At 41.7% G+C, this 27,917-nt stretch overlaps 2 protein-coding genes across 5 annotated transcripts in view; one reads left to right on the top strand and one right to left on the bottom strand.

The window, feature by feature from the left end:
- camsap2a (calmodulin regulated spectrin-associated protein family, member 2a) overlaps positions 1-22,025 on the bottom strand; it is a 43,473-nt gene extending 21,448 nt beyond the window's left edge. For all 4 annotated transcript variants that reach the window (XM_068707501.1, XM_068707502.1, XM_068707503.1 and 1 more), the window contains exons 1-4: positions 21,416-22,025; positions 16,861-17,120; positions 5,822-5,983; positions 3,529-3,612 (exon numbers count right to left, since the gene is read on the bottom strand). In XM_068707501.1, the coding sequence (XP_068563602.1) occupies positions 3,529-3,612; positions 5,822-5,983; positions 16,861-17,120; positions 21,416-21,554 (645 nt within the window). In that variant the 5' untranslated portion in view covers positions 21,555-22,025. The remainder of the gene's footprint in view (positions 1-3,528; positions 3,613-5,821; positions 5,984-16,860; positions 17,121-21,415) is intronic.
- A 481-nt stretch (positions 22,026-22,506) lies between these two features.
- ddx59 (DEAD (Asp-Glu-Ala-Asp) box polypeptide 59) lies at positions 22,507-27,642 on the top strand. Its single transcript, XM_068707142.1, has 8 exons — positions 22,507-22,605; positions 22,771-23,653; positions 23,747-23,929; positions 24,030-24,119; positions 24,560-24,811; positions 26,175-26,327; positions 26,931-27,059; positions 27,181-27,642. Exons 2-8 carry the CDS (start codon positions 22,784-22,786, stop codon positions 27,439-27,441), a joined length of 1,938 nt encoding a protein of 645 aa, XP_068563243.1. The 5' UTR covers positions 22,507-22,605; positions 22,771-22,783; the 3' UTR covers positions 27,442-27,642.
- The last annotated feature ends 275 nt before the right edge of the window (positions 27,643-27,917 follow it).

Below are 27,917 nucleotides of genomic sequence, written 5' to 3'. Positions count from 1 at the left end.
GAGGCAAGTTTGGGGCTAATATTGCCCAAAAATTTACTTGAACTTGTATTGACTGTGTATTCCGAATACACAACTCGAAACCTTGCTGCCCCGATTAGGTTGAGAAGAAGATGGAGGAGATGAAGACTGCACGTCTAAAGAGATGATCTCAGACTGTGGGTTGAGCAGAGTCTATGAAGGTAGATTTGTGTCTTTATTATGCAAACAAAAAAATATGTTTTGAAAGCAAATTTCTCGCACTGCAATCAAAAATCAAGTTTGTAAGTGAAAATATATAAACTGAGAATAAATTATTTGTTAGTTTTGCTTATGAAACTATAATTTTTGGTTGCAAAACAAAAACCTTTGCTTTCAAAACGAAAAGCTACGGTTTCAAAACCAAAAGCTACGGTTTCAAAACCAAAACCAAAACGTAAAGCTACGAGTTGAGTTTGGACGTAGTGGGCGGGGCATACGCTGCTGAATGAGCCAGGAGTTTCTATTGGTGGGTTCGACTTACGTTACATGCACGCAGAAAGTGAAGCTTCATGTCAACAACACCTCATGTCGTTCTTTAAAAAAAGAGACTCTACGACACTAACAACAAGAAAACAAAGTGAAGTGCTAACAGAGCAATATAATGTCAACTTACCTCCATGCCGCTCATCACAGTAACCTCTACAGTGGAAGTAGATGCCGGGATCCAAGTCGAACCCACCAATAGAAACTCCTGGCTCATTCAGCAGCGTATGCCCCGCCCACTACGTCCAAACTCAACTCGTAGCTTTACGTTTTGGTTTTGGTTTTGAAACCGTAGCTTTTGGTTTTGAAACCGTAGCTTTTCGTTTTGAAAGCAAAGGTTTTTGTTTTGCAACCAAAAATTATAGTTTCATAAGCAAAACTAACAAATAATTTATTCTCAGTTTATATATTTTCACTTACAAACTTGATTTTTGATTGCAGTGCGAGAAATTTGCTTTCAAAACATATTTTTTTGTTTGCGTAATAAAGACACAAATCTACCTTCATAAGGGTCAAACTGTTATAACCACCAATCAAACCCCTGGGGAGAGGTAAGGCATTCATCTCCTTACAGAAGAACACGCACATGCATATTATACTCATGTGTATGTGCACACGCATGCACCCCATCCATCTGCACTTTAATCATCCTGCAACTCTTCCCATCAAAGTTCATCCTGTGAAGCCAGACTTGTCCGGCTGAGCTGCAGCTCAGCTTCTGTAATTTAACAGGATTAGTCCTCACTCGCCCGTCCTGACGTTGCCTTTACAGCCACTGACCACAACCCCTCCACCCACTCTCGCCTCAGGGTACAGTACAGTGGGTTAAAATAAAGACATGTTGCCCTACAGTGTTGTCACGTCTCTGTCTGACTGAGGAAGAGGTTGCATGCGTGACTCACACTGCAGTCATACTGCTAAGACAGAAGGGGGGAGATCTTGAGGGGGAGTGATGGAGGGATAGAGGGAGGATAGATGGAGCTGCTAGACATCAGTAAAAATATAAAAAATCAAAAAAACAAACAGTAGTGCACTATTTTTTGCAGTTTGAGTTTTTTTTTGTTCTTCTGTGTTTTTTCGCCATCTAAAGAAGTTATTATTACATTCATATATTCAAGACGCTGACTGTGCCTGCCTACGTCTGCCAACGCAGCAGCAGTTGTTATGCAACGTCTACTGTCTGAGGCAGCAAGACTGTTAAGTTAGACACAATTAAAATTAAAAAAACTGTCACGTAATCAATATGCAGAGAGGTTTTATAATAAGCCAATATAATTCATTATTTCATCAGATTTCACAACTGAAATGCAATGAACAATACTGTTCTTGCTGATAGTTATAGCGGGCTTCTGATTATTATTTAAACTTTAAAACAGACAGACAGACAGCTGCAGCATCACAACACTAACATACACACACACACACACCAATCGGCGTGAGCCGCCCTGACGTTAGGGATGATGTTACTGAGGGGCCAACTCTCAGGCCCAGGGGCCAAACAAACGGATGTGTTAACATTCACATCATGGCCATCAGTGAGTAGACTACACTGTAAAAAAAAAAAAAGACTGCTGTCATTTTTGACATCAAGTTTTGGAAAGCATTTAAAACCTAAAGATGAAAGGATTGTTCACTTATTTTTGATGCAACTTCACCAATCAAAAGGGTGTGTGTTGATGTGGGACAGCTGAGGCATGCACTGCTGCGTCTGCACACTGACTGGTCGCATCAGCATCAAACTCAGTGGAAGTCTGCACAGCCCTGGGACTGGGAAGGGCACGCGGGCGCACACACACGCACACACACACACACACGCGCACACACACACACACACACACACACACACACACACACACACACACACACACACACACACACACACACACACACACACACACACACACACACACACACAGCATTGCTCAATTTCAACTTTCTGCAGGCTAAAAACACAAGAGACAGGGTTTCAATATTTTCCCTTAAGGTAGACTTTCTAACTTAACCTTTCTACAAAGCAGCATCACTGACGGTGTTGTGTCATAGTGTGTTGCCTGACAAACTGTGAGAGAGGAAGCTGGGAAAGGAGGCGGTAGGGGTGAGGAGGAGTGGAGTAGAGATCGAGGGCTGGGCGTAATTCAAATATAGACCAAATAAATGAATAGTAGAAGAGAGAGGAGACTGAATTGCTGCTGATGACGTGAACTGACGTTTCTCAGGGTTATCTAACATGTGTTGAGGGGGTACATGACGTACAAAAAACATTGAATCATTCAAAAAACCCACAAAGGTGACTTTTTTTCTGAAAAATTGCCAATGGTGCATAATAAATGACATAGAGGTGAGAGGCAGAAGAAGCATGAAGGATGAGTATGACATCACTTGCTCCTCCCCCTCCTCCCTCCCCCCTGATCATCACTCTGCTGTGTCTACAGAAGCCAAACATAGATTACATCAGTTACTCAAATACATAACACACATACACAGAAACACACATGAACTAGAAATCACTGCTGATACTAGAATTAGTTATATAACAGATTTGTCCTGCGGGCAGGACCCTGAACATGGCTGAACTCGCACTAAATGACTGCTGGCCTAATGAGACCAGAGAGCACTGATCTGCTGGTTAAGGCAAATGAAGTGAGTGAAGCTTGTACAGTCATCAGGGTGGATAAGCTCATTATGATGTTGAAGATGTAGCCTCTCTCTTTCTCATTTAAAGAAATAATGCAGACGGAGCCTTATCTAAAGCTCAGACATATGTGAGTGAGATTTTCTTCGATGCTAGCTGGGTTTTAAGGGCTTAAGATCTTTTCGAGGAAACCCGTCTCAGATATTAAAGTGACACAGAGGTCTGGGACAAATATCTACCAGTCAAACGGAGAATGTTCTGCAAAATCCATTTAGTGGAGCCAATGATTTCACTTAAATTAGCTTGAAAGCGTCCGCCAAACTGGTGACATGTGTATGTTCGTGTGTAGTAGCTAGTGAAGTGTTAAAAGCTGGGATTGAAAGGAAAACACCCACCCGAGGACTCCCAGCAGGCTCGGCGCTCTGCATCTCCCTCTTCCTTTGCTCCTGAGCCACGACATCTTTCAGATACTCGTTTACCTGAAAGACAGAGGACGAACAAGATTCAAATTCACTGAGCCGGCAGCAGCTTCAATAAGACAAATTCACTATAAGGAACAGAGTATGACTAATACTTCATCTTCAGCACTTTACTCATTGCTTTCATATGAACAGTAATAGTTAAGTTGAAAAGTTAGCAAGAGTTGACAATAGAATTTTACTTTTAACAGTGGATCATTAGCACATGATCCAGAATCAAATGACTGCACTTTGACCATGACAATGCATCATTTTGTTGTTGTTACTTTAGCATCATGGTTTAAAGAATAAAACTATTTAACTGTGCTTTTGTTGTGTGTCAACTTACTTTATGTCCCATAAGGCATCATGATAGAGGTCTAGGTTTAACGGCATACATTGTAGGAGTTTGGGGATTTTCTGAATTAATTTAAATTTAAATTTAAGTAAGTAGCACCTAAGTCCAGTCAAGTGGAGTTGAACTGAAATGAATCAAATCAAATATCACTAAATCCTGGACCATTTACAGTATGTCTCCTCAAATTCATATGGATCCAGTTAAAGCAGGAATCAGCAGTAAAGCTGGTGAATTTTGGACCTTTGGAACACAAAGGGACTCCAACAGAGAGCCATATGTCCGACCAGTAGGACTCCATGACCACACCTGTTAGCTATTGTGAGTGAGTGAGTGAGTGAGTGAGTGAGTGAGTGAGTGAGTGAGTGAGTGAGTGAGTGAGTGTGTGTGTGTGTGTGTGTGTGTGTGTGTGTGTGTGTGTGTGTGTTAAGCTCAGAGTTGGCAGTAGCCCAGTGTTCCTACTAGAAGAATGTAAACAGACTGGGGCCTGTAGAACTGTATGGAGGAGCCAGAGCCATCTGCACATGCAGGCCATGTAGCCAACCACTTACTACATAACATTAAAAAAAAGCTGGCAAACACAGAGCATGTACGTTCAACGTTGCCTGGGTCCAGACCTTTGAATCCGCCCGCTCCACCGAGTTGGAGTCAACTGAAACAGAGTGTAACGAGTTGAAGATTCTGTCTGATATCAGGCGAGGTTCAAAGGCGATTCGGTCACATTTTGGGATGTCTGATGTATACTATACTAATGCATTTTTTGGAAGTGTGTATTTGCTTTCTTCTTCCTTTTTTTTTTTTTTTTCAAACAAACATGGACAAATATGAAATATTAGTTGGTATGTTTAACATCTTAGACCGCCCAATCAACATCCACTTCATGTAGGTTTGACGGGCGACTGTAAAAATTATTTAAATTTTTAGTGAAGTAGTTTCATCACTGAGGATGAACAGCAGCTATAGTCAGCTGTTTGGTCAAATATATTTGCAGTATCACTTTAAGATGTAATTAAAAGTAGTGAGTCTGTCTGTCGATTTCCTTGGAGTCCTTCTCTAATTGGTTGAAATAACATTTTTTGCACTTGCTTAAGTATTTATTTTTCTTAGTACTCTCCATTTCTCACTTACTGAAGGCCCTTTCAGACACAACGGCACCACTGAGCTCTGAACCCCCGTTCTTTACGATGGTTGGGTCGCAAGCAATTTCCAGCAGGAAACAACATTTGGTGTATCTGTATTGCTGGGCAAGTGCAAAAAGTAGGGATTTTACATGCTGTCCATTGCCAGAAATTGGTTGAGATAACGAAGAGGAAAAAGAGGGTGAAAATATGTCATACATTGAGAGAAAAAAAAGAGAAAATTGTGATCTGGGAGGAAGCTGGGAGAGGGCAATGGAAATCAGGAGTCTCTCTGGAAAATCAGGAGGGTTGCTTGCTTTGTATGACACAAAGCTATAAAGATTATAAAGGCAGTACAAGTAAGGAATTGGATAATCCCACCTTTATTATACCCACAGGGATGTTTTCTTAAGTGTTGGAGTTCACCTGTACACGTCATAAGGCCTAGCTTCAGGGCATGAAGAAACAGTGGTGTACATGTAACAGATTTTATGGTATTCAGGTCAGTATTTTTGACTGGAATATCTTGCGACCCCACTGTGCACAATGGAAGTTCAGTGCTCAAGCTATAAGAGCCTGACATTGATGAAATGCCTCTGAGCGACTTTCAACACGTGAAACTGTGACTTGTGATACTGAACAAGGTGACTTACTTCAAGTTTATGATACGGTACAACCCCAATGACCAGTATCTTACAGTCTGTCCTTGTGTAGTTACAGTAAATCTGTCATTTTAAAAAGAGATACCATATCCCACCTTGTTGATCCAGGTGTTCACTGCATCCTCTGTATCATAAGGCGTTTCCACCTCAGGGTCGCACGACGAGTACTGACGAATGCAGGCCATCACCTTCTCGACGCTCACCGTCTCCACTGTGTACGCCATCATCAGAGTGTCGATCATCGCCAGGTGAGCGCTCTGGAAGTGAAAAAAGTACAGAGAAAGATTAAGAGGGTGAAAAGAAGCAGCTTTGAGGTAGCTGTGGTTCGTTTACTGCAGATAGTATATTTGAAGTATTTTTAGCCAATGCTCTCAGTCACCAGCTTAAAAAGGTCAAACCCAACTGCAAAGATCAACACCGTGGTCAAGTTTAAATGGTGTACGATAAGAGACGGACGGATGAGAAAGTAAGCCGTGTTTGTTTGCTTGACACTGGATCTAAAGAGACGGACCCCTTTCCTCTGAGATGAACTGAACCATGACAGCGCTTTAATCTCAGTTTACAGATTTGAGCTGTCAGACGACAAGAACTCTGATACTTTAACAGAATCAAGATTATAAAACGAGCATCTCTCCTGCACGTTATCATGTTACTGTCACTGAGCAAGCCAATAAGAAATGCATGAGCTAGACTGAAAACATGTTTCTGAGCAGCTTAAATTGGCTGCTTCTTTTTTTTAACAACTAATAAATCCATTTTGGACAAGATACAATGTCCCAACAGTCTGTAACTGTGAACATCTTTTCATCGTCAGTTTTGTGGTGTCAGTCAGTATGTCAGTAAATCTAAGACAAATGTCAGACTCTGATGTAGTCTATTATCATTTATTATTAGCAGCATGTTGTATGACCTGACTACTCCTGAACTTTGGCAGTGCTCCCAAAAGGAACTCTTTGGACACGTCACGTTTCAATCTGACATTAAAGGTGATACAAGGAACAGAACAAGGAAAGGTGTGGTTAGCAGTTCTACACCGCAAGATGCAAATATGATAACACAATCATTTTCAGCACAGTTTTCTGTACTGAAAAGTTTTCATTTTCTACTGTCCAAATGGTGGATGAAACTTGTCACATATTCCTCAATCCTTATTCACAATGATGCCATGTTCTTGTCATTACTACATTTCCTGCAATCATTACTAGATGTGTCATTGTTCAGGGTTCCAACAAAAAACAAGGACTGAAACTTCGTAGGGAGGAGGCTGTGGCATGAGATGAGTATATATGACTTTGACACCTGAGACAGGTGAAACAGTCAATCTTTGCTTCCTTTAACGACCAGTCTTTTGAGGCAAGGATCTTTCCCCAAACTGAACTTCCCTATTCACTCTTCTACAACTATAAATGCAACTATGAATATTTTTTTTATTCACAAGTTTATTTTTGAAGTTCAAAGCAGCAAAATATTTTTATAAATAGCATCAAATTATTTCTCTAAACACACACCAATACAGAGCCTCATAGTCAGAAATCATATCAACTCTAATACGTGTTTACATACTTTAAGCAACACTGCACTGACATATAATCGATCACTATAATTTGCAATGTGAGTAAGCTAAATATGGACAATATTAAAGTAAAATATAACATTGTTTTTATGGTGAAATGGTGTAATCTGTGTATTTTAGTCTTTGGCGTGTCCCTTTACCTTCCTCTATTAGTCTATACTGTCTTGTGTAACCACCACACACATCCAGGAAACAAAACGCCAAATATTTATACTTGAGCGGCAGGTTTTCCATGAGCTAACCCAATTAATGAGCCGTACATTTAAAGCGGCGCCTTGAAGATCCTCAATGATGCAGTGCAGTGCACATGAGTCACAGAAAGGGAACAATGTCTGAAACAAATCACTGGAGGGTTTTATGGTGAGAGCGACGCTGGAGAGCTGTGACGTTCGCTCACTCTGTCGCTAACAAACAACTTGTGATTTTGTGCTAATAACAAGGCAGGGCTTGATTCCATTTTGGACTACTCATTTACATTTTTTTGCCTTTTTGCCAATCATTCCTTTATGGGGTTTTTTTCTCACTGTGTGTCATTTCTGTGATGGCAGCTGGAGAAACCAAGAGATTTTCTTTCCCCAAATATATAGCATGATATATTGGCTGTCAGGTGTGCAACTATAAGTGCATTTTAGCTCTGAAATGAGTTTGCTGTGTTACTGTAGCTTAATGCTTAATTTCCTCTATCTCTGATCAGGCAACCGAGCGGCAAAACAATCCCATTTAATAACATACTGCCAAGATGTTTTCGATAGCCCTTCATTTAGCCTGTCCAAACAATGTACAATATTATCCCAGAGACAGACAACCAAATGCACACACATAATCATCCTGTTATCAGTTTGTATTGTAGTAACAAATCTGCTCTGTTTTTCCACAACAAGCGATCAACTCCAGACGAGATCAATTTTAAAAAGGCCAAGGGACCAGCGTCATTCCTCCAAGGCCTCTTCTGCCTCCTGTTTCCTCCCTTCTGTTGAGCAATTTGAGGCTATTGATTTGGATCTGCTGTGGTCTGACGGGATAAAATGACAACAAGGTGAACTAATCTCGTTTACTAGACCACAGACCCGCAGCCTCGTATCATATTGAACGGCCATTGTGTGTGGAGGAAGAGGCTAGTGTAAGACCACATTTTCTGCATGTCCTTTTTTTAACGCCCCAAATTTACAAAACTTGAAATTATTCAACATTTGAAGCTTTGACTTTATGGCAGGATAGAGTCCTAAATGGTACTCGGGACACGTAAACTCCTCACTAATATAATTTATAATAGCGGTGGTGCTGTCTAAATTGATGTCAACCTGATCGGTTACTGATCTGCTGTAAATGTGAGTTTGTAAATAAACAATATGCAATGCCATCATATGACAATGAGATTTGTTTTTCTTCATAGCGGCTACACCAACACTGATAAACAGTCTATCAGCTGACCCTATGACAGAGCTTCATTGTACATATACATTGTATATACAATGTATTTCCACAATACATGTGGAAAATGCCCCTTTAAAAGGTCCTCTGCATTTAGTGCTCACAAAGCTAATACAGCAGATGCTGTAACTGAGTTAGTTCAGAGCTTCTGTACTGTACTGTGGTCAGTGAAGGATCAGCTGACCATCTTTAAATGTCAGATGACATCTAGATGAATGAATAAAGGCTCCAGTGACCAGATGAATGCACGGCGGTGGTTGGATGGTGAAAAGGAGTAGAAGAAGAGAGGGAGGAAGAATGGAAAGCAAGAAAACCATTTTTCACTGCCCAAAGAAAGGGTTAGCCTTTTACTCAGAGCAGACCTGCCAGTCGTCCGCAGTAAGATGTGATGTCCAATGACGTCATGCTTTCTAACCTTTAGGTTTGTTGAGCATGTGTGCTTTCCTTCAGCATCGCTTTACTTCACATTCATACATTTATACATATCCACATCTTGAAGCTGCCCAGCGCGACCTCTGTCTTCCACTGTTGGCCCCACTGGAGCGTTCAGGGATCATATAACAATAATAATAATAATAATACATTTTATTTGTATAGCGCATTAAAAGGCACTCAAAGACACTTACATATGCCTTTGCTTGAGGGTATCTAAATGGCTGCAAGAGGGGAAGAATTTTACTAATGCATTCGATTTTCTTCCCAGGATTCAAAATCTAAAAATATAAGTCTGCTTTTAGTCTCTGCTTCCCCCCAAGATACTGCCTTTATCATAGGCCGACTATGATACCATATGATGCCGTGAGCCGCTCTGTCGCCAAGACACATAATCATTCTTGCTCTCTGATCCAAGCTGATTAGGTCCATAAATCTTATTTTGATTTCTCATGAGGTAAGAAGATGCTCCTTCACGGTCAATATCCTGTTTTTATTGTACCGCTACATTAGTGTCTCTCTGTATTTCCACCCGGGGAGATAAGCAAACACTGTTCATCTTTGGTACGGCTTCTTGCTGAAAGAAGAGGGATGAAAATCCACCGTATAGAAGCCTGATTTAACGTTGCACAAAAGAAATGAGCAAAAACAAACCACAGCGGCCTACAAAAAGACAGCGTGTCATGTGTTTCACCTCAGTGTTGTGTGTCCGTTGTAAATAAACAAAAATCTCCATTGTTAGAGCTCTGAGCTGCTTGTTGTGGCCTGAACCAGGTAGCGGAAGATTCTTAATACTCCAGTACCTCACCATTACTGTGAAGGATCTATGAAAAATGTTTCTGTGAAATCAGTACAATGACTTTATTCCACCGCAACATGATCTGAACTGAGGTAAATGACGACAGTAATGTCTTTACCACAACTTACAGTAAAAAGCTTTAAGGGGCTTCAGTGGGCCACAGCTAATGATCAGTCTGTGCCTGTTTTTTATTGTAGTGCAAGGCTTCAGTGGTTATTTATGATAATCCCAAAGTTTTTATATCAACTTCCATCAAAAAACAGTAGTGATGTAAATGTAGAGTAAATGATCCGGCTGCAGTCTCACAGGAAATGCAGTCTGCTTTTAGTATTACAGCTCTCCTGTCCAGGCCCACAGGCGCCATGCTGGGGCATATGGCGAACAATCGAGTCAGGTAACTTCACGCCAACTCAGCTGGACATGGAAAAGCTCTCAGCTGTACCTCTCTCTCACTGGTCTCTTCTGAAGGTCTCCACAAGCACTTAAAGTAAAGTTAAATGAAAAAACAGTGCCGCCTCTTCATATAAATGATATAGATATATTCTTTGCTTTTGTGAAAAAGAAAGTGATGACAGCATACAACAAAAGCTCAAGAGCTAATCTAGTTTGGATACTGTACAACATAAAAAGAAACATTGAGATAATCACAGGAGGTGATGCAAGAGCCAATATACAGCACTGTTCTGTGGCAACTTCACTAAAAAATAATCAACTTTATTTCTAAAAACGTTACCTTTGCTTTTCCAGGATAGTCCATAGGGATTGCGGTAACTCAATTCCAAGAGAATGGAAGTTAAAATAGCAGTACATCTTTCTTAAAACACAAACAGTTCAGCAAGACTTTTATTTCATGCACTTGCTTATGTTTACTAAAAGTTGGTGACGTTTGCCTCAGCCAGCTATAGCAGAAAATCCTTGAATTTAAATCTCGGCAAATTACAACTAACACACATACCTGTGCACACTTTCAGATGCACAAAATACCAACCGTGAGGTCTGGCATCACTTGTGGGAGTGGAGCTTTTAAGCAGAATACCTTCCCCCTCCATATGCTCCAAAAAAACCCAACCTAGCAATTATATGGAAACCTCAAAGCTAACCTTAGAACACTATCTGGGGATGCGACCGCGGCTACCAGCCAGTGCTGACCCAGCCTGCAGATACGCCTGCACTCCAAATCCTTCCATCATGTTTGAAAAGGCCCTCTGGGTTGAGACTGTTTCATGTGTGGATAGGGATAAAAGAGTGTTTGATTTAATTTGAAGGGAAATACCACTCATTTCACATAAACATAGTCTGCGTTTATTTTCCTGTTCAGACCAAATCCCTGTGAGAATGCGTACAGGACCACAGTAGGATTTTAGCTAAATCTGGTATTTTTTCTAAAAGTTATGTATTCTCATTCCTTTGTCCAAAAACCTGCATTTCTCTTTATGTGATTTTCACACTATATGAGATCTCAGCGCTCTAAAAGTCTTCAATGAAGCAGAACACAGGGCTGCAGATTATATGCAGAGCTGGTTGTCTTCTGTCTGCACACAGTCCTAAACGTGTAGAGACGGAGAGAATGGTACACTATGTTAAGGTGTGTTTCCATGAACATTTGTATCTAACAATCAAGGCTAGTGCAGTCAATGTACTGTTGTCTGATGGAAGTCAATTAATTTAAATTCAGAATCAATCATTGCCATATTATTATGGTGTTGTTATTGTACCTGTTGGGACATTTCAAAATCATGTTTGGTGTTTCATTCACAAGTGCATAGAAATCACAATAAAAAAAAACCCACTACAACAGTAGAAACATAACGCTAGTTTAATTTAATCTTAGAAAATGAGATTCCTGTATGAAGCTGCGCACAGGGCCAACATCTGTGGCAGCATAAATTCACTGCGGATTAAGTGCTATTATAGCTTAACCAACATGTGTAATGTCAGTAATAAGGAGAGCCAGGTGAATAATTTAAGATATGTAGAGTGAGAATGATTTGTTACTAAAATCCCCTGCTCTACATTCTTAAGAAATAAATTACATAGGTTTTCTCTATTAGTGTAATAAGCTTACGGTGCCATTAAATCAGAATATATAGCATTCAATAATAACATATGCATGTTCAACAGAGCATTTTACTTTCTTCTTTTTCATGTATGACGTAAAGGGACCAAAGACGCTGATCTACAGAGTCGATGTCTTTCCATTATTCTTACATTGGCTCCTCACCTGGGATCAATGTGCCTTAGGTTAACCTACCCGGAGCTGTTTAATCTGAAAACACAGCTCCCAGGAACACACACACTCCTTCATTACAACAGACACATTTGTTTTCACTTACTGCATTTTGAAAATATTTCTGCATACTATAGAGTGCCAAATGAATTACCAGGGAATGTTTTCTTATAGAATCATTGTCTACTGAGCTGTGTGTTACCAGCTCATATGGAACATAAGATTAAGCACGTTTTCTCTCTCTACACTGTTCAACTGTGTCTTGACAAGTTTGCTCCTGTTGTCAGGTTTGATGCCTGAACCCTCAACGTGTGGACTCAGCATCACTGGTTTTTCTTTGCAGATAAAATATTTTGAATTAAAAAAACACAGTCTAACTCGAGCCACTGCAGAAAGACACTCTGGACTCAGGGCATCACACGATGTGCTCGCTGCCCATCCATCCATACTGTGCTGCCTGGGAGTCGCCGCCGGCATTGAGCGTAACGTACTGGCTGTGACTTCGTCAAAGCAGAGACACATAAACTACTTGGACGGGCTTCCCTTCCACCATGCTGCTTCAGCTCGTCTTTGTTCGTAAGATCAAGCGAAGAGGAAGAGAATAAGGACAGAGGAAGCTAGTTTGAAGTATTTTTTTCTGCCACTCAGGTTAGCTTTCCGTACTTCACTGTGTGTGTGTGTGTGTGTGTGTGTGTGTGTGTGTGTGTGTGTGTGTGTGTGTGTGTGTGTGTGTGTGTGTGAGAGAGTGTGTGTGATGCAGCGTCTTAGAAATGCCATCTGCCTGCTCCTACGCATCCAACATTTCAGTATTCTCTGCCTCAGAGCGCGGCAGTGTTCTCACAGTACATGGCTGCATATACAGGCTCAGATTGCGCATACGACATATGCAAGTATGAGCACCCCCACTCTTGCACACACACACACAACACCCTGCCTACTGGAGTGTTACCATGGAAACGGAGCGCCTGCCCAATAGGGGTTGTGATGGAGGAAGCACAAGAGAGGAAACTAGCAGCAGGAATCAAATTCACCACTATTCATCCGTATGCAATACAGGAAATTATTAATCAATCTGTCACACAGTAAAGAAGAACGGACAGCTTTTATACATTTAGATTTATCTATTGCATTCCAGTCCATCATATAACATACAGGGGGACATCTGATATTGACAAGTCATAACATCATTCAGCAGTAATAATAACTAGCACAAGAGGGACTTTTGATGCTGATAGCATTGTTATCGGGAGCTGCTGCACTGATTGTGTACACATGTTCAGTTTTGTTGCACAGCTAATGCTACGTTGTCATACGTCAGCAACAATGAACCCGGTCACATTCCTTTTTTGGCATGGTCCTCATTACACAAGGCCAAATGAGCCCAAGCTAACATGTTTCTGAGTTTAAATAGCGCGCTTAAAACATCTTTTTAAGCATTTATTCTCAAACTACAGAATAAATCGCTTTATGTACACATTAGCAATGCATTTGCCATTATGGTTAGATTTGAAAGCATTCTCTAACAGTCTGTTTTATAGTTTTTCTGACATAAAGTCCCATAGAAGCCACTAAGAAACCATATAAGGTGCTATGCCTCTTAACTCTCAGTAGTTCACAGCATACAGCCATGATAGAGTCGGATTTAAAACAGGACATTCAAAACTCTTGGCAGCAACATGACCCATTTAATACAGCTTTATTAAATATTCAAGTGGACATTCAAGGTTCGGCAGCTTGGAAGAATACATCAATCCTCACTGCGACAAGGTCAAGGAAGTAAAGAGTACATCTCCAGGTTACTTCCTGTGGCTGATCGACAGGCTTCTCCAGGAAACCGTGAAGCATTGGTGAACGCAGGTTGTGGCACATTTTAGTCATGTGACCAGTTCATTAAGTTGATGGTGTAAACAATAGCTGTAAAGATAATATTTGTTTTGTGATATAGAGATTGTTATTAATAATATAATACTCATGTTTACATATGCGGTCTGTGATATCGGTCAAAAAGTCTGGATTTACTTGCAAAATGTCACCTGAAATCCAAAACAACAGTCCTACAACTTTGCGAAGGTAATTTGAACCCAGTGACAGGAAAAAAAAACTGTGTTCCCTTTCCTCATCATCACTGCAGAGGTGCCCTTGAGCAAGACAATTAAGCATCAGTGCTCCAGTGGGTCTGCTCTGTACCCAGCAGGTTGTATGAATGTGGAGCAGAGTGTAGTTGCAAAAGACTGTTCATGTTGATAAAAAAAAAACATGAAATTAATTTAGTAAAATACAAAATGCCGAACGAAGCTCTTTGAAAAGAACTAAAAATCTGGAACTAGTATTATAAAACTTAGCAATTATAGCCTTTTGATAAAAATAATTGTAGCTATTATAATTGCTTGCAGCGGTGCTTCATGTGGGCCGTAATGCTAGAATAATATTTTTCAGATCCTCAGCCCACCTCCACATCTCTCCCTCATTCTCTGTGAGCACTACAGGTGGAGGAGAGCGTCAGCGGTACAGAATGTGTGTAGGCGACTGCGTGGGCGGTGACTGCGATCATCTTCACATGTGGGAATCCGTCACATGGCTGAATACAGAAGGACGAGTGGGCAGTACAGTGACAGAAGGGGACAGGAAGAATGAGATTAAAATGCGAAGTCAGTCAGCAACCCAGTCGAAACGTCAGTGACTGTTCTCAGTTATGACATGTGTCACACGAGACATCATCAGCATCTAACGCTACTGCTGACTGACCCGCTAAAAGCATCCACTGAAGTTGATTATTCCGTAAATTCTTGTACCTTATGCAAACTGCTGAGTTAAAGAAAATGCTTTGCTTAAAATGCCACAAAGCAGCGTTTAATGACACTGCTGCGCTCTGATCCAGAGCAGTTTAGAGCTGCAGGTAGGTGCTCAGTCTCTTGCTCTATCACGGTCTGCTTCAGGAGTAAAACCAGGGATGTTTTCGGGCATCGCTAACTATTCCAGAGGAATTCTTTTTTTTGTTTTCCTACCTTTCAAGCAGACTCTGCACACCACCACAGAGCTCCCTTAGTTAGATGTTGAAGCAGTGTCTAAATAATAGATGATCCCCCACCAGAGCTGTCATTTCAATGTGCAGCAGGTAATCCACATGAACCGTCTCGAGTGTGTAATGTCCTCACAGAAAACTATATTACACAGTGTTGCTGCATCTTTCTTTTTCTCACCTCATTCACAATTAAAACTCATTTTTAAAAAGGCCCAATCTAACCATCTAACATCAGTTAAGCTATACTGCAATTAAACCTTCCTCATTTATCAGATCATGCTGCTGTAGATATAATGCTAATGATGTGATTTGAGGACAATTTAATGGGAAATAAAGTGAGAAAATAAGAAATAAACAGTACACAGGGATACATAGGAATCCCTCAGGTGTATAGACACACACAGGCACATACACAAAATGTGAGATGAGCTTGTACTAAATTACTTGTTGTCTTCACAAAACAACGCGCTTCAAATGTAAACCCCCAACACAACTTAAATACCTTTTGAATTTGCATAGAAGGGAAATTAAAACTAGCGAGACTCTACAAACAGACTGCAGGCAAACTGTGTGCTAATCGTGTCTCAATTGCAATTCACTGGAGCAGTAAAGCCTCCTATCGAGACTTTGCCCCCAAAATAATGAGGATTCCTCACTCTCACTCAGCGGGACGCCTGCGGAGTCATCTCTGAAGTGAGCTCCGACACAAAGACATGGAGAGAGAAGCCATGAAGACAGTGAGAGATGAGAGATACACACAGGGCAGTGAGTGGATGCCTTGAGGTCTATAGTCAGCTTGTACTGTTAAAATGTCGGTTTCATCCCCAGACAGGCTTGAAAAATCTAGAAAAGGGAAGAAATAACGTTTCTGTCTTGTACATGTTCACTGGTTAACCGTTGTTACTGTGTTGGTTTGCTCTGTCTATTTTTGTTTGACAAAATAAGCAAATTAACTAACTTTCCTAAAATGATAACGGTACGGACTATGGATACGGAGTACCTGACCGTACAGGCCTACTTTCACCCTTGATGGGAACCCCTTTTCAGCAATCCCTGTCGTTGGAGAAATGTTTTACAAATGATGCCAGCAGAGTAACTTCATTCATCACTGTCAATAGTAAGCCTGAAGGTGAATTGAATAAGGTTAATTCAATTCTATTACTATTTCTATTCATTCAGCTCTTTGTAGACACCTGTGCTGACCTTTCAAAATAAAATACCTCGACTGAAAGACACATTAAAGTACCAAAAAACGATACGATTTTCCTGAACAGTGTGTACATCATGCAGCTCAGTTAAGATGCAGCAGCATACACTATCAACCAACTTGTAAATGAGTGCATGCAAGCAGAAGTATGTCAGTGGCGGTAAAACTTCCTGTTCCTGGACCCTGACAGTCCAGAACGTCCTCTTTCCTGATTAACTTAAGTTTAAAAGACACGCTGGGCGGAATGCTGGAATGAGGAAAGATGCCTCAGGGACTGACAGACAGGAAAGTCACTATCACTGTAAGGGAGTGTCAAATTCAGGGTATTCTCAAAACATCTATGACGTAATAATAACTTGATGCGCACAAGGCAGGAACTTGAGTGTTTTTGCGTATTAGTAACCACAATCTTCAGAAAAAAAGGATTTCCAAATCTCTCTTACCATTTGCAGAGGCCTCTTCCGAAGGTCCCTGTCGGTTACCAGCCTCTCTTGGTCGGTGACGTAGAGTCCGCGCTGAGCAAGCGCCTGAACGACGGCATCGTGGCCCAGCAGGGGCTTCGGAGCATCGCTCTTCAGGACGAGGCTGCCGGCCCGGCAGTAGAGGTCTGCAGACAGCAGGAGGCTGGTCACGGGAGGCTTCAGGTGCTCCTGCTCATACTGGTCTGTGTAGAAGGGATCCTTTAAGTCTGCCGGGATGCTATCTGTACGATGGAGGGGAGAAAGTGGGTCATTTGTGGTAAGAGACTGCACTAACTTCCTGGGAAGCCAAATTGTGAAAATGGAAAACAAAGTCCCTTTGTCATACATTTCATCCATTTCTCACATGAATTTAAATTCTGTAGCAGAACTACGGAATAAACAAGGGAAACATCTAGTAAAGCTGAAGCACAGTGGTGGCTGCTTTACTCCGGAGTTTGGCTTTTTTTTTTTGTTAAGTCTGCTTAATTTTTCACTGCGTGCTTTGTTGGTGCTTTGACGTCGATGTGTGTGTGGATAGAGCTCGGCGTTGCTATAGCAACTGCAAGAGGAGTGGAACCCAATCGATTCATCTCGTCTGTATCTCTGCAGCTTCCAGCTCTCTGGGAACACCCCTCTCACTGTCGGCCCCATCAAAGAGAGAGCCTGCAAGTGTGTGTGTGTGTGTGTGTGTGTGTGTGTGTGTGTGTGTGTGCATCACCTCAAGCAAGTCCACTGCAAGGGGATAGTCCATAATTCAAAAAAATTGCCTTTTTTTATTGCTTTTGTCTTGCACCTTTCTTGACAGTGTTTGCTGAGCTGAGAAGCTTTTTTATGAACCATTGCTTGAAAAGAGAAAGCTTTGAGTCTACTGTACAGAAAATATTAATCGAGAGTCGAGCAAACACAAGTCCTTCTTTTTCCAACAACAGAGTGTACAAACAAAAAAATAATTAAGATGAATTGGTTTCAAATAAAAGAGGCTGCACACATTCCAGATGCAGAGCTCATCACTGTTCCAGCAGCAGGAAGAATAGATGTAAATTCTGATAACAGCCTGGGCGTACACAGAGAGACATGTGGCATGTGGGGAAGGCTTTACATTCTCCCTCACCGCTTCCCATCCTCCAACACACACACACACACACACACACACACACACACACACACACACAAAAAACTGTCTGTGAACACAGTTCACATATCAACTATCTGGGTTATATCCTTTTCCTTCAAGTACCTTATTCATGTTATTGATCGCAAACAAAGAAATTAATCTTTTCTCTAGCACTCCCCCTTCATCCTCCACAGGGAGGTCAGAGGTCAGGCTGAGCTCCAGGGGAACACGCCTGAAGCTGGTAGAAAGCTCTGGTAATTTACAAATGACATTTTATTTTTCTGAAGCCCCAACTGTGTCTTTCACTATTTGCTGGCCGTGGTTCACATTGTCACTGTAGTGAATATGCTCAGTAAAGAAGACTACAAGTCAGGATACTCGGAATGTGGAGAGAATTAAACATACTCACTGTCGCCCTGAAAACATTTTACCCATCACTCTGGTTACAGTGCATCTACTCTGAGCTCTGCACATTAAACTCTGGTATCAGTATGTGCTTTGTAGTATTTTCAAAACAGCTGCTGCACAGACTCCATGTTGCTCTATCTACTAGATTGTATATGCTTGATGCGGCCCTGCGTTGGCGTAAAAGGAGGCAGATGCATGTGAAGTATTGGGAGCAGCGTCGGCGGCAGGGATCTGTGGATGAGCCAGCTCTCTCTCTCTCTTCCCTGCACTCTCCCTCACCCTCTCTCTGGAGAGAGAGTTGTATTTTTGGAATCAGCTCATTTCATTCAGCCCTGGTTGAAAATACACAAGAGGATCTGCAAGGAATCACATGTTTGCTGGGCTATTACAACACAGTGCAAAGGGATGATGTGCTCAGTGGCGACAGCAGAAGGACGTCTTTGTCTGTGCTGCTCAGACAAACAGAGCTGTATTGGTTATTTTAGAGCTCATACGAGAATTAAGCAGATTTCACTTAACTATAACAGGGATCAAAGAACAGAACACGGAAGAAGAATCTAATAGGCAGATTGTCATTATGGGTGCAATCAGAACCCTTTGTTTGAGTCAGCTTGCGAATATAATTCACCACAGGGGCCAAGCATCTGAAATATAATCTCATCAGGTGGGACACCTGTTTTTGAATCAATTGATTTTGTTTTGTCTGGGCAGACAAAACAAATGCTGCTATCAAAACATGAATAATCACAGATTGTTTCACAGCTCCCACTTCCACTGTGAACTGTGTAGCATCAAAACGTGGTGAACACAGGCACACTGACCGTACTGCATGTCTGAGGCCTCTCACAAGGTAATCTGGACTCAGCTTTAGACCAAAATCATTTCCACTTCAGTGTTTCTGTTATATATGTTCCAAATGATTTGATGCATCTCTCCAAACCAATCAAAGTGACTATCAAGCCAAAATGATGACTCTGATTCAGGTTAATGACACACATTAAGTAGGATTAAATGTCTCAGTATATGATGATGATGTGAGAAATCAATGATGGGAAACTCAACTAAGGTAGGCATAGTGGCAGTGGTATTACTGGGTATATTTTTTGAGCTAGACTTTATATGCTATGAGAGCATTTATTGAGATGTTCAAGAATCCAATATTTCATTGTGCTTAATGTGAAATTAGGTTTTGTAGCAAGGGATCTTTTACAAAACGCTCTAAACTAAATACAAAGAAAATGTAGATTAATAAGACCTAATAAAATGAGCTGTGCCAGTGGTAATATAAAACTGATCTAAGTGACTTAATATAATGTAATACTGGGTAAGGATAGAGTTTCTTTTCTTCTTTTGGCCAGGGGCCATTGGCTATGCATTGTAGAAAACAAAATGTCAAATCATACCAGCTTTCCCACATTAATGACTCAGAAGAAAAGTTATGTTATGAGCCTCTGTTTACTCGTGTTACCTTATCAGCCCAGGCTCTGTCACCGAGCACATCATGATGTCATGTGCAGTGGAGTAATGCCTAGAGTTTGAAGAGACTGCGAAATTATGTCTCTGAAGGCTAAGAATCCTCATTCTCCCTCAGATGTGTTTGTGTGTAACATGCCGCCAGTTTAAAGTCACAATAATATGAAGGGGATTGTGAGACAGGTGTTGGAGGAAAGAGATCATGAGTTACTTTTACTGTGACTGCATGTTGTTGTAATTGCCACTGATGGACAACAGAGGGTGATAAGAGTTGTATTTACCCCAAAACACCATTGGAAATTTGATAATGTATAAAAGAGCACATCCACCCATCAATCCCAGGTCAAACTGATACAATACGGCTGTGGTTGTACAATCAAATACATTTTACATGTTCAATATCTTAAAAAGCTGCCGGTGCATGTGCATTATATTGTACAGTAAGACTTCATAAAAGCCTATTTTTAATCATTCACATCGTTACTTATTTTGACTGATTTCTCAGCATCAGTGTTTTGCAGTATAGTCTAACTAAACTACATATAGAGACGAGAAAAATATATTCCTTCTCAAGTTAACAACCACTAAATTGGCAGAAGACATTTTGATCCCTAGGATGACGACGTGTGAGGTGAGCCTCCGAGCCCCAGTGTAACAAGCCTCCTCTCTGTCTCTGTGCTAGCCACACTAGCCAGATACTCACACTGAATTGCCATTTTGTTTTCACCACACTGTTCAAAATGTAGGTGGCGATTACATTCCCTGCATTAGGTCTCAATGAAGTTTAATATCCATTTAACACATTTAGTTAGTTCAATTTTCATTACTAATAAAAATAAATCCCTTTCTGACTGCGTTTTCATTGCAAAATAGATTTTAAAGTTGTGCCCTATGATGGAACATTTCAATTTACCCTAAAATTACTGCTAACAAGTAGATCATTTGTGTGCTATAGAACCTGCTCACAATGCATAATACAGATCTCATGAGATGCATCCCTTTCTAAATGTGTTCCCTAAAGGTAACATCATTTGGGACTCCTTCCTACCTCCACGTTTCTACATTGAATAGGAACGACTCCCTTTCCATTCAGTAGGACTAGATATTATGTATTGATCACTGGGATCCAACACTGGAAACTGTTTTTTTTTTATTATTATCGCTCCCCTTTGGGATGATATGTATTGCCTTCCAATATGGCAATTAATTTAAGATGGTCAATGGGGCGATGTTGTTTGTGGGCCGTACAGTTTTAACTCCGATGGAAAATCACTGTGCGATTTCTACAATACTGCCTCGGGTAATCAATGATGAGTCCACAGTGAGTCTATTTAGGCTCTGCAGTGTAATGCTTTTGTAATTTGTTTGTTTTGATGACTGTTTTGGTGTCTTCACCAATGACAATTAACTACGGGTACATTGGCCATGTATTGCATCAGGTAATTAATTAAAATGATGACAAACATGCATTGGGGGAAGACAAAAAACAAACTATGCATGCAGCGTGCAGGTAATTCTATGGAGGTCCAGTAATGCACATACCTGTCCCGTATGCTTTGGCCATCAGCCATGCGAGGCTGCAACAGATTTTGGCTCGGGAGAAGTCGTAGTGCTCAAAGGACTTTATTGATGGAGCAACGAAGGTCTTCTTAACGTCCCTGACGTCTTGAACTTCGCCCATGTTTCTCCCCTTTATTGTATTCTTGAAGCCTATGAAGCAACACAACGCGAAAGCATCCCACCACTCCGGAATGTGTTAGAAAACGCGTAACGGCTGTAAATTAGGAGGTGCAGTGTCTTTCCGCAGACAATTCACACGTCCTTTCAGTCATAAAAATGCTAGATCGGCTGCGGGTTTTGTTGACTCTTTTGACACGATGAGTCGCTATTCTTGGCGTTTTTCATCCATACTGCTGTCTATCAGTTGAAGTGGGCTTCGTCAGACCAAGCTGGGAAGGTTTCCTTGGATCTCAAGAGGAAAAGCTGTTCTTCAGCTGGAAGGGAAACTGAAATATTTCCATTGTTTGCGTTCTTTGGAAGCAGGCAGCTTCTCCCTTTCACGTCCATTTACTCTTGAATTGATATAACCTATGTGTTTGGCTTTCTATCCCTTGGTGCCGCGGTGCGGTTTTCCTGCCGCACTGTGGCTCCCAAAGCCTAGCGCCTTTGTAGCGCAATGCGCATGCGCGGAAGGTACCTTCCAAACTATCAGGAATATTAACAGTTTTGTTTAGGGGTATGTTGTTTTGGTCCTGTAGTGTATTGTATATCCCTACAATACGTTCAAAGTGGTATATTGTTGAACCCCATGACGGCAGGCTTATTCAAATCTCGTCATTTACTATCCTTATAGCACAGGACTGCACAGCTTAGTTCAAATGTATGAATTTTCGATGAGCATTTGAATGTAACATGAAAAGAGGACAGCGTGCCCACGTACAATTTGCCAGAAAACAAGAAAAAGCTGAAATTAAACATGCCCTCGTTGACGACTTATGTAAAACAAAGTGTTTCATTGTTTTTTTCTTTTTCGATTCAATCAAAACACGTAAATTGGACGGTCTGTTACAAAAAGGAGCCCAACGACCCACATAAGGTAGAGCAAAAATACGCTGCTGTTCTATGAACCACATTTCCCAAAATGCAATACAAGATTAACTACGTCATAAGTCTGCGTCGGGAGATTGTTTTGAACCGTTGGAAGATACCGCGTTGGAAGCAGTTCGAAGGAGGTATGTGTAACGTTAATGCTCATCATTTATATGAATCGCTGTATGCGGTACAAGCACAAGTCAGCCTTCCCACCATTTTGAGAAGTTGTTGTTTCTATCAAAACTATGGCATCGAATTCCATGACACTAGCTTAATGTTTACATCTGTTTATCTGGTGTTCACAGGTTAACGATCAAGATGTTTATGCCAAGAGCCCTGAAAGTGAAGAGACCTGCCCAGGTATCGGGCCACATTTTGAATAAGAAAAGCAAGGTAGGCGAGGGAGAGAGAGAAGATCAAGGCGGGTCAGTAACACCTGTTCAGGAGGAGGACGCATATGAAGACCCCAAACCACAGGAGGAGACAATACAAGCAGGTGGAGACTCTGCGGGTTTGACGGAGAGCTCAGTGCAAGAAGATGGACATAAGTCTGACTCAAATGATACTGAGGAGGAGGAGGAGGAGGAGGAGGAGGAGGAGGAGGAGGAGGAGGAAGAACCTGTCAAATCATTCAAAAAGAGCCAGAGATGGCCAGAGCCAGGAGAGCCCGTCTGTGTGATGTGTGCTCGCTATGGGGAGTACATTTGTGACAGCACTGACAACGATGTTTGCAGTCTTGAGTGCAAAGCCAAACATCTGGCCCAAATGGGGATGGGGACTGGGGCAGATGCGTTTACCCGTAAGGACAAAGATGGAGATGAAAGGACTCGACCTCAACAGCCGACAGTTGACGCTGGTGGAGCGGGTGAAAGGGAGGCCGGCTACTCCTACAGGGACGATCTGTTTATAGCGGGCCTAACAGATGAGCAGGTCCAGAGGATTAAACGGGAGCTGGGCATTGAAACCCAGGGGGGAGACGTCAGGAGACCCATCATTGAGTTTGAACACTGTGGCTTCCCCGCCACGCTTGGTGGCAACCTGAAAAAGGCCGGCTATGAGGCGCCAACTCCCGTCCAGATGCAGATGGTCCCTGTTGGCCTCGGTGGCAGGGACGTGATCGTCAGCGCTGACACAGGCTCAGGGAAGACGGTAGCCTTCCTGCTGCCAGTGGTAGTGAGGGCCATGGAGGTACAGTAAGGCAACTAACATAACATTTGCTACATAGCTTAAGGCTTTTGGGATTGCCTGTAGTAAGATTCTGTACGTTTTCTTTTTTTTTAGAAACCAGCACACAGTGTAAGTGGGCCTGTGGCTCTCATCCTGACCCCCACCAGGGAGCTGGCCATTCAGATAGAGAGGCAGGCCAAGGAGTTGGTGCTGGGCCTCCCCAACATGAGAACTGCACTGCTGGTGGGCGGCATGCCGCTTCCCCAACAACTCCACCGCCTCAAAAGCAGCATCAAAGTACAGTTTTTACAGTAATTTCCTCCTCTAACAATCATTTTTGTTTTTTGAGTCTTCACCTTTCCACAGCATCATGTTCTTTTATTATTCCCCTTTTTAGATTATCATAGCCACCCCTGGGCGACTGCTTGAGATCCTGAAGCAGAAGGCAGTGCAGCTGGACAAAGTGAAGGTTGTGGTGGTTGATGAGGTACGACGTCACAAACTTTGTACACGTCCGATTTGCTGGCAGTCCAGCACTCAGGTTTCCAACATTACATAAACTTTAAAGGTGCTTAGTTCGAAAAAAATCATGAGCCAGCCAGTGGGGCTAACTCACATCCGCTAACATGCACAAAAGCACCCGACATGCACTTGTCACTGTACAACTTTTCACCTTGTGCACAGCATGTTGATCACAATTCAGTCACAGCGAACGTATTCTAGAGATCAAAAAATGTTCTATCTTACCTCAAAAAATTGACACAGAGAAGCTAGGATCACACACACACTGTAAATTTGAAGGTTTCACCAACAGCATGACAGTAGTTTTCCAAGTGTAAAGTTATATACTTTTAAGTGTGCAGAAATCATACAATTTTGAAATGGAGAGAGTCCTGGAGCCACATGGATTTGTGATGTATCCTGTAGGTCGACACGATGTTGAAGATGGGCTTCCAGCAGCAGGTGCTGGAGGTTTTGGAGCAAGTCCCAGAAGAACACCAAACTCTGCTGGTGTCGGCCACCATCCCAAAAGGGACGGAGGAGCTGGCTGCCCGATTGGTCCGTGACCCTGTCCGTATTGCTATTGGAGAGAAGAACCAGCCCTGTGCCAATGTGAGGCAGATCCTGCTCTGGTTAGAGGAACCCTCCAAGAAGAAGAAGCTGTTTGAGATTCTCAATGTAGGTCATAGACTTGAGGTTTTGATTTTTAACAATGTCTTGAAGAGGTATGTTAACGGTCTCCTTGAAGCTCACTTTCACTGCCAACTTAGGCTTTCTTTGAAAAGGTCAGCAGTTTTCTTTGTTCTTGTCTAAAACAAAGATGAATTGTTCTATGGGGAACCAGGAAGTGGTGGGTGAAAAAAAACACAGAAAGTGGGTAATTATCTAAGTTGTAGTTTATAGTTATTCAGTCTCGATATGCACTGGCACCAGCTTGGTATTTTATTAACTGCCTGTGTAAAGGTGGTAATTCCTCAAGCTCCAAGGGCCAGTCTTCCCACTGCACCATATTTAGACAGCCATTTCTGCAGCCCCGGCTCCTATCTGGAGGAAATGGGTGGGCCTGAGCCATGGCCCCACTCCAGGAATCCCAGCAGTGGCTTGGACCGTTTATACAAGGCAGGACAGGAAGGGTCTGCTGTAATTAAGTCAGTGAAGAAGTGCTGTTAGACCATTGTGTGTTGGTGCGGGAGCTACTTCTCTGTGTAGCGGGGGTAGTTGTGATGGTGATTTTTTACATTTTTTTAAGTACATGTATTTAGGCTGTGTAACGCTATTCCTTCCTTGTCCAGGTATGAATGGACAGATATAAATTGGGATCAGATAGAAAACAGGGAAAGGTGTCACTTATCTGTTACAGGTTGTCAAGCTTGAACTTGTTTTGGTTGCAGCAATCCCAAAAATACAGCCAAACGGGTGAATGATTTTTTTTTTTTTAGCATGTCAGACAGTGCAAGTGCGTGTGGCTGGAAAAGTCGTGACGGACATCTGCTGGAGGATTCTGACCTTTTTGAACCGGTCCAAATGTTTAAAAAGCCACCTTTGGCAAGGTATCATAGGAGCTGCGTTCCAAATCGCATACTTTTTACTCTTAAAACATACTGCAGCTGCCCTTACAAAGTACGTACTATTGCATGCAGTATGCATTCAACTGGGACATTCTACTTCCTCATAGTATCTGCTTTTGCAAAGGATTGTGGGTCAGAATGGCCAGAAAAGCATGCAGACTTGCTTACGGCAAAATGCGACAGCATGTTGTAGAATATCGTAGTATTTCTGGCATTTGACATACTATGTATTGGGGTACTACATATTTTCTTGCATACTAAACAGTATGGGTATTGGAACGTAAAGACACACAATTTTAGATATATTTTTTTTAATTCCTTGCTGCCTGATCAGTAAATTATAAAGTGAAAAACTCAAATAGTCAACATGAGGGGCTCAATCTGTATATAGAGTTACGGAAATATCTGAATGTGAAAATATAGAACCTATAATCTAACACCGCTCCTTTTGTTTTCCTCTTGCTGCCTTGCAGGACAGTAAACTGTACCAGCCTCCGGTGGTGGTTTTCGTGGACTGTAAACTGGGGGCTGATCTACTGTGCGAGGCGGTCACCAAGGTGACGGGCCTTAAAACTGTGGCAATCCACTCTGACAAGAGCCAGCGGGAACGCAACCGCATCCTCCGGGTGAGGCCAGCGGCAGCTAGAACACGCACTGTCAAGTGGATATATAGCAGTTGCTCCTCAGTAACCTTTAGGTGGAGGCAACCGACACCTAGAGCTGAGGCTAAACGCACTGAACAGGAAATAAATAAGTACAAGTTCCAGATGAAGGATTCCTCACTACATTGTAGTGCATTTACTGTATGTTCTATATCCGCTAGTTCCAGCACATCATTTAAGCTATTCATACTCTTCAGTACACTGAGAAAATATTCAACTTAATGTCATTTTTGTATGGCTGCACCATTACATTAGATGGAAATATACAAGGTGCACATTTTGCTGTGACTAAATGTAAACTTGGTATCTTTGGAAACGTTTTGATCTCAACCATAATGTAAAATTAATTTCTGTGGTGTGATTGTTTACAAAGATGGACCAACCATCAGAACCATCAAAGTTTATAATTACATGTTAAAATCCTGCAGCGTACATATTTTCTCCAGTATTTAAGTCCTAACCATGCTAATGTTTATGTTGGTTGGTGAAAATTAAGTAATTCACAACATTTGGGGTTTTGACAATTCTTAACATGACAGTGTAATATTTGCTCTGTGTCATCCTCAGGGTCTTCTGGATGGAGACTTTGAAGTGGTAATCAGTACAGGTGTGCTGGGCAGAGGATTGGACCTAGTCAACGTCAGACTGGTGGTTAACTTTGACATGCCAAACACAATGGATGAGTATGTCCATCAGGTTGGTAATAACACCTGGAGTAGAACAGTGGTGAAGTGTAACTTCAGAGTGTGTGTCATTTTGATGTTGTTTGTTTTTTTAAAGCAACATAAGACGACATCCTTCATCTCTTCCCATCCAGGTTGGCAGGGCGGGTCGACTGGGACACAGAGGAACAGCCATCACCTTTCTCAACAACAACAACAAACGTCTATTCATAGAGGTGGTGAAGCGGGTCAAGCCCACGGGGTCCATCCTGCCACCTCAGCTCCTTAATTCACCCCACCTCCACGAGCAGCAGAGGAGGGAAAGACAAAAGGCCAAGCAAGGGTCCGACGACACGCTGGTCACTAAGAACAACCTCTTAGACATCATTAGGAAACACGACCGTCGGAAGAAATAGTCTGTACTTCCAATCATTCCTGCAAAGGTGTCTATTTATTTGGTAAATGTTTATTTTGTTTATTGAAAAAAATAAATGTGAATTTGACATCTCAATAAATGGCTTAATGTTAGACATTTTTTATATAGACGTATCCTCTAATCCAGTATTTCCTGCTACTGCAATGCTGTCTTTAAAACATTAAATGACACAGCTTTTGAATTTGTTTCATATTGTTTTTGATCAGAAGATCTTGATTTTAAAATACATTGTCAACTTTTATATTGCACATGAATGAATAAATGAGTAATTTGCTGTTTTTTAAGTGGTATGTGTGGTATTGAGCAAGCCACTGAATCCACCCTACCTCAGAACCGTCTCTAGCTGATGGTACAATCAGTAGGACTGACCAAAACTTGTATTTGAGTGTCTAAGTTAAAGTTAATTCCAGACAAAAATAAATACATTCTGGAGCTTTTTCAACAGTATCTCGCAGT

The sequence above is a fragment of the Cebidichthys violaceus genome, unplaced genomic scaffold (assembly GCF_023349555.1).
Source record: "Cebidichthys violaceus isolate CVI_PGR_0920_01 unplaced genomic scaffold, fCebVio1.0.p SCAF_13, whole genome shotgun sequence".
In the NCBI taxonomy this organism is placed as follows: Eukaryota; Metazoa; Chordata; class Actinopteri; order Perciformes; family Stichaeidae; genus Cebidichthys; species Cebidichthys violaceus.
The sequence above is the reverse complement of the archived record's forward strand: the minus strand, read 5'-3'. Positions and strand labels throughout refer to the sequence as shown.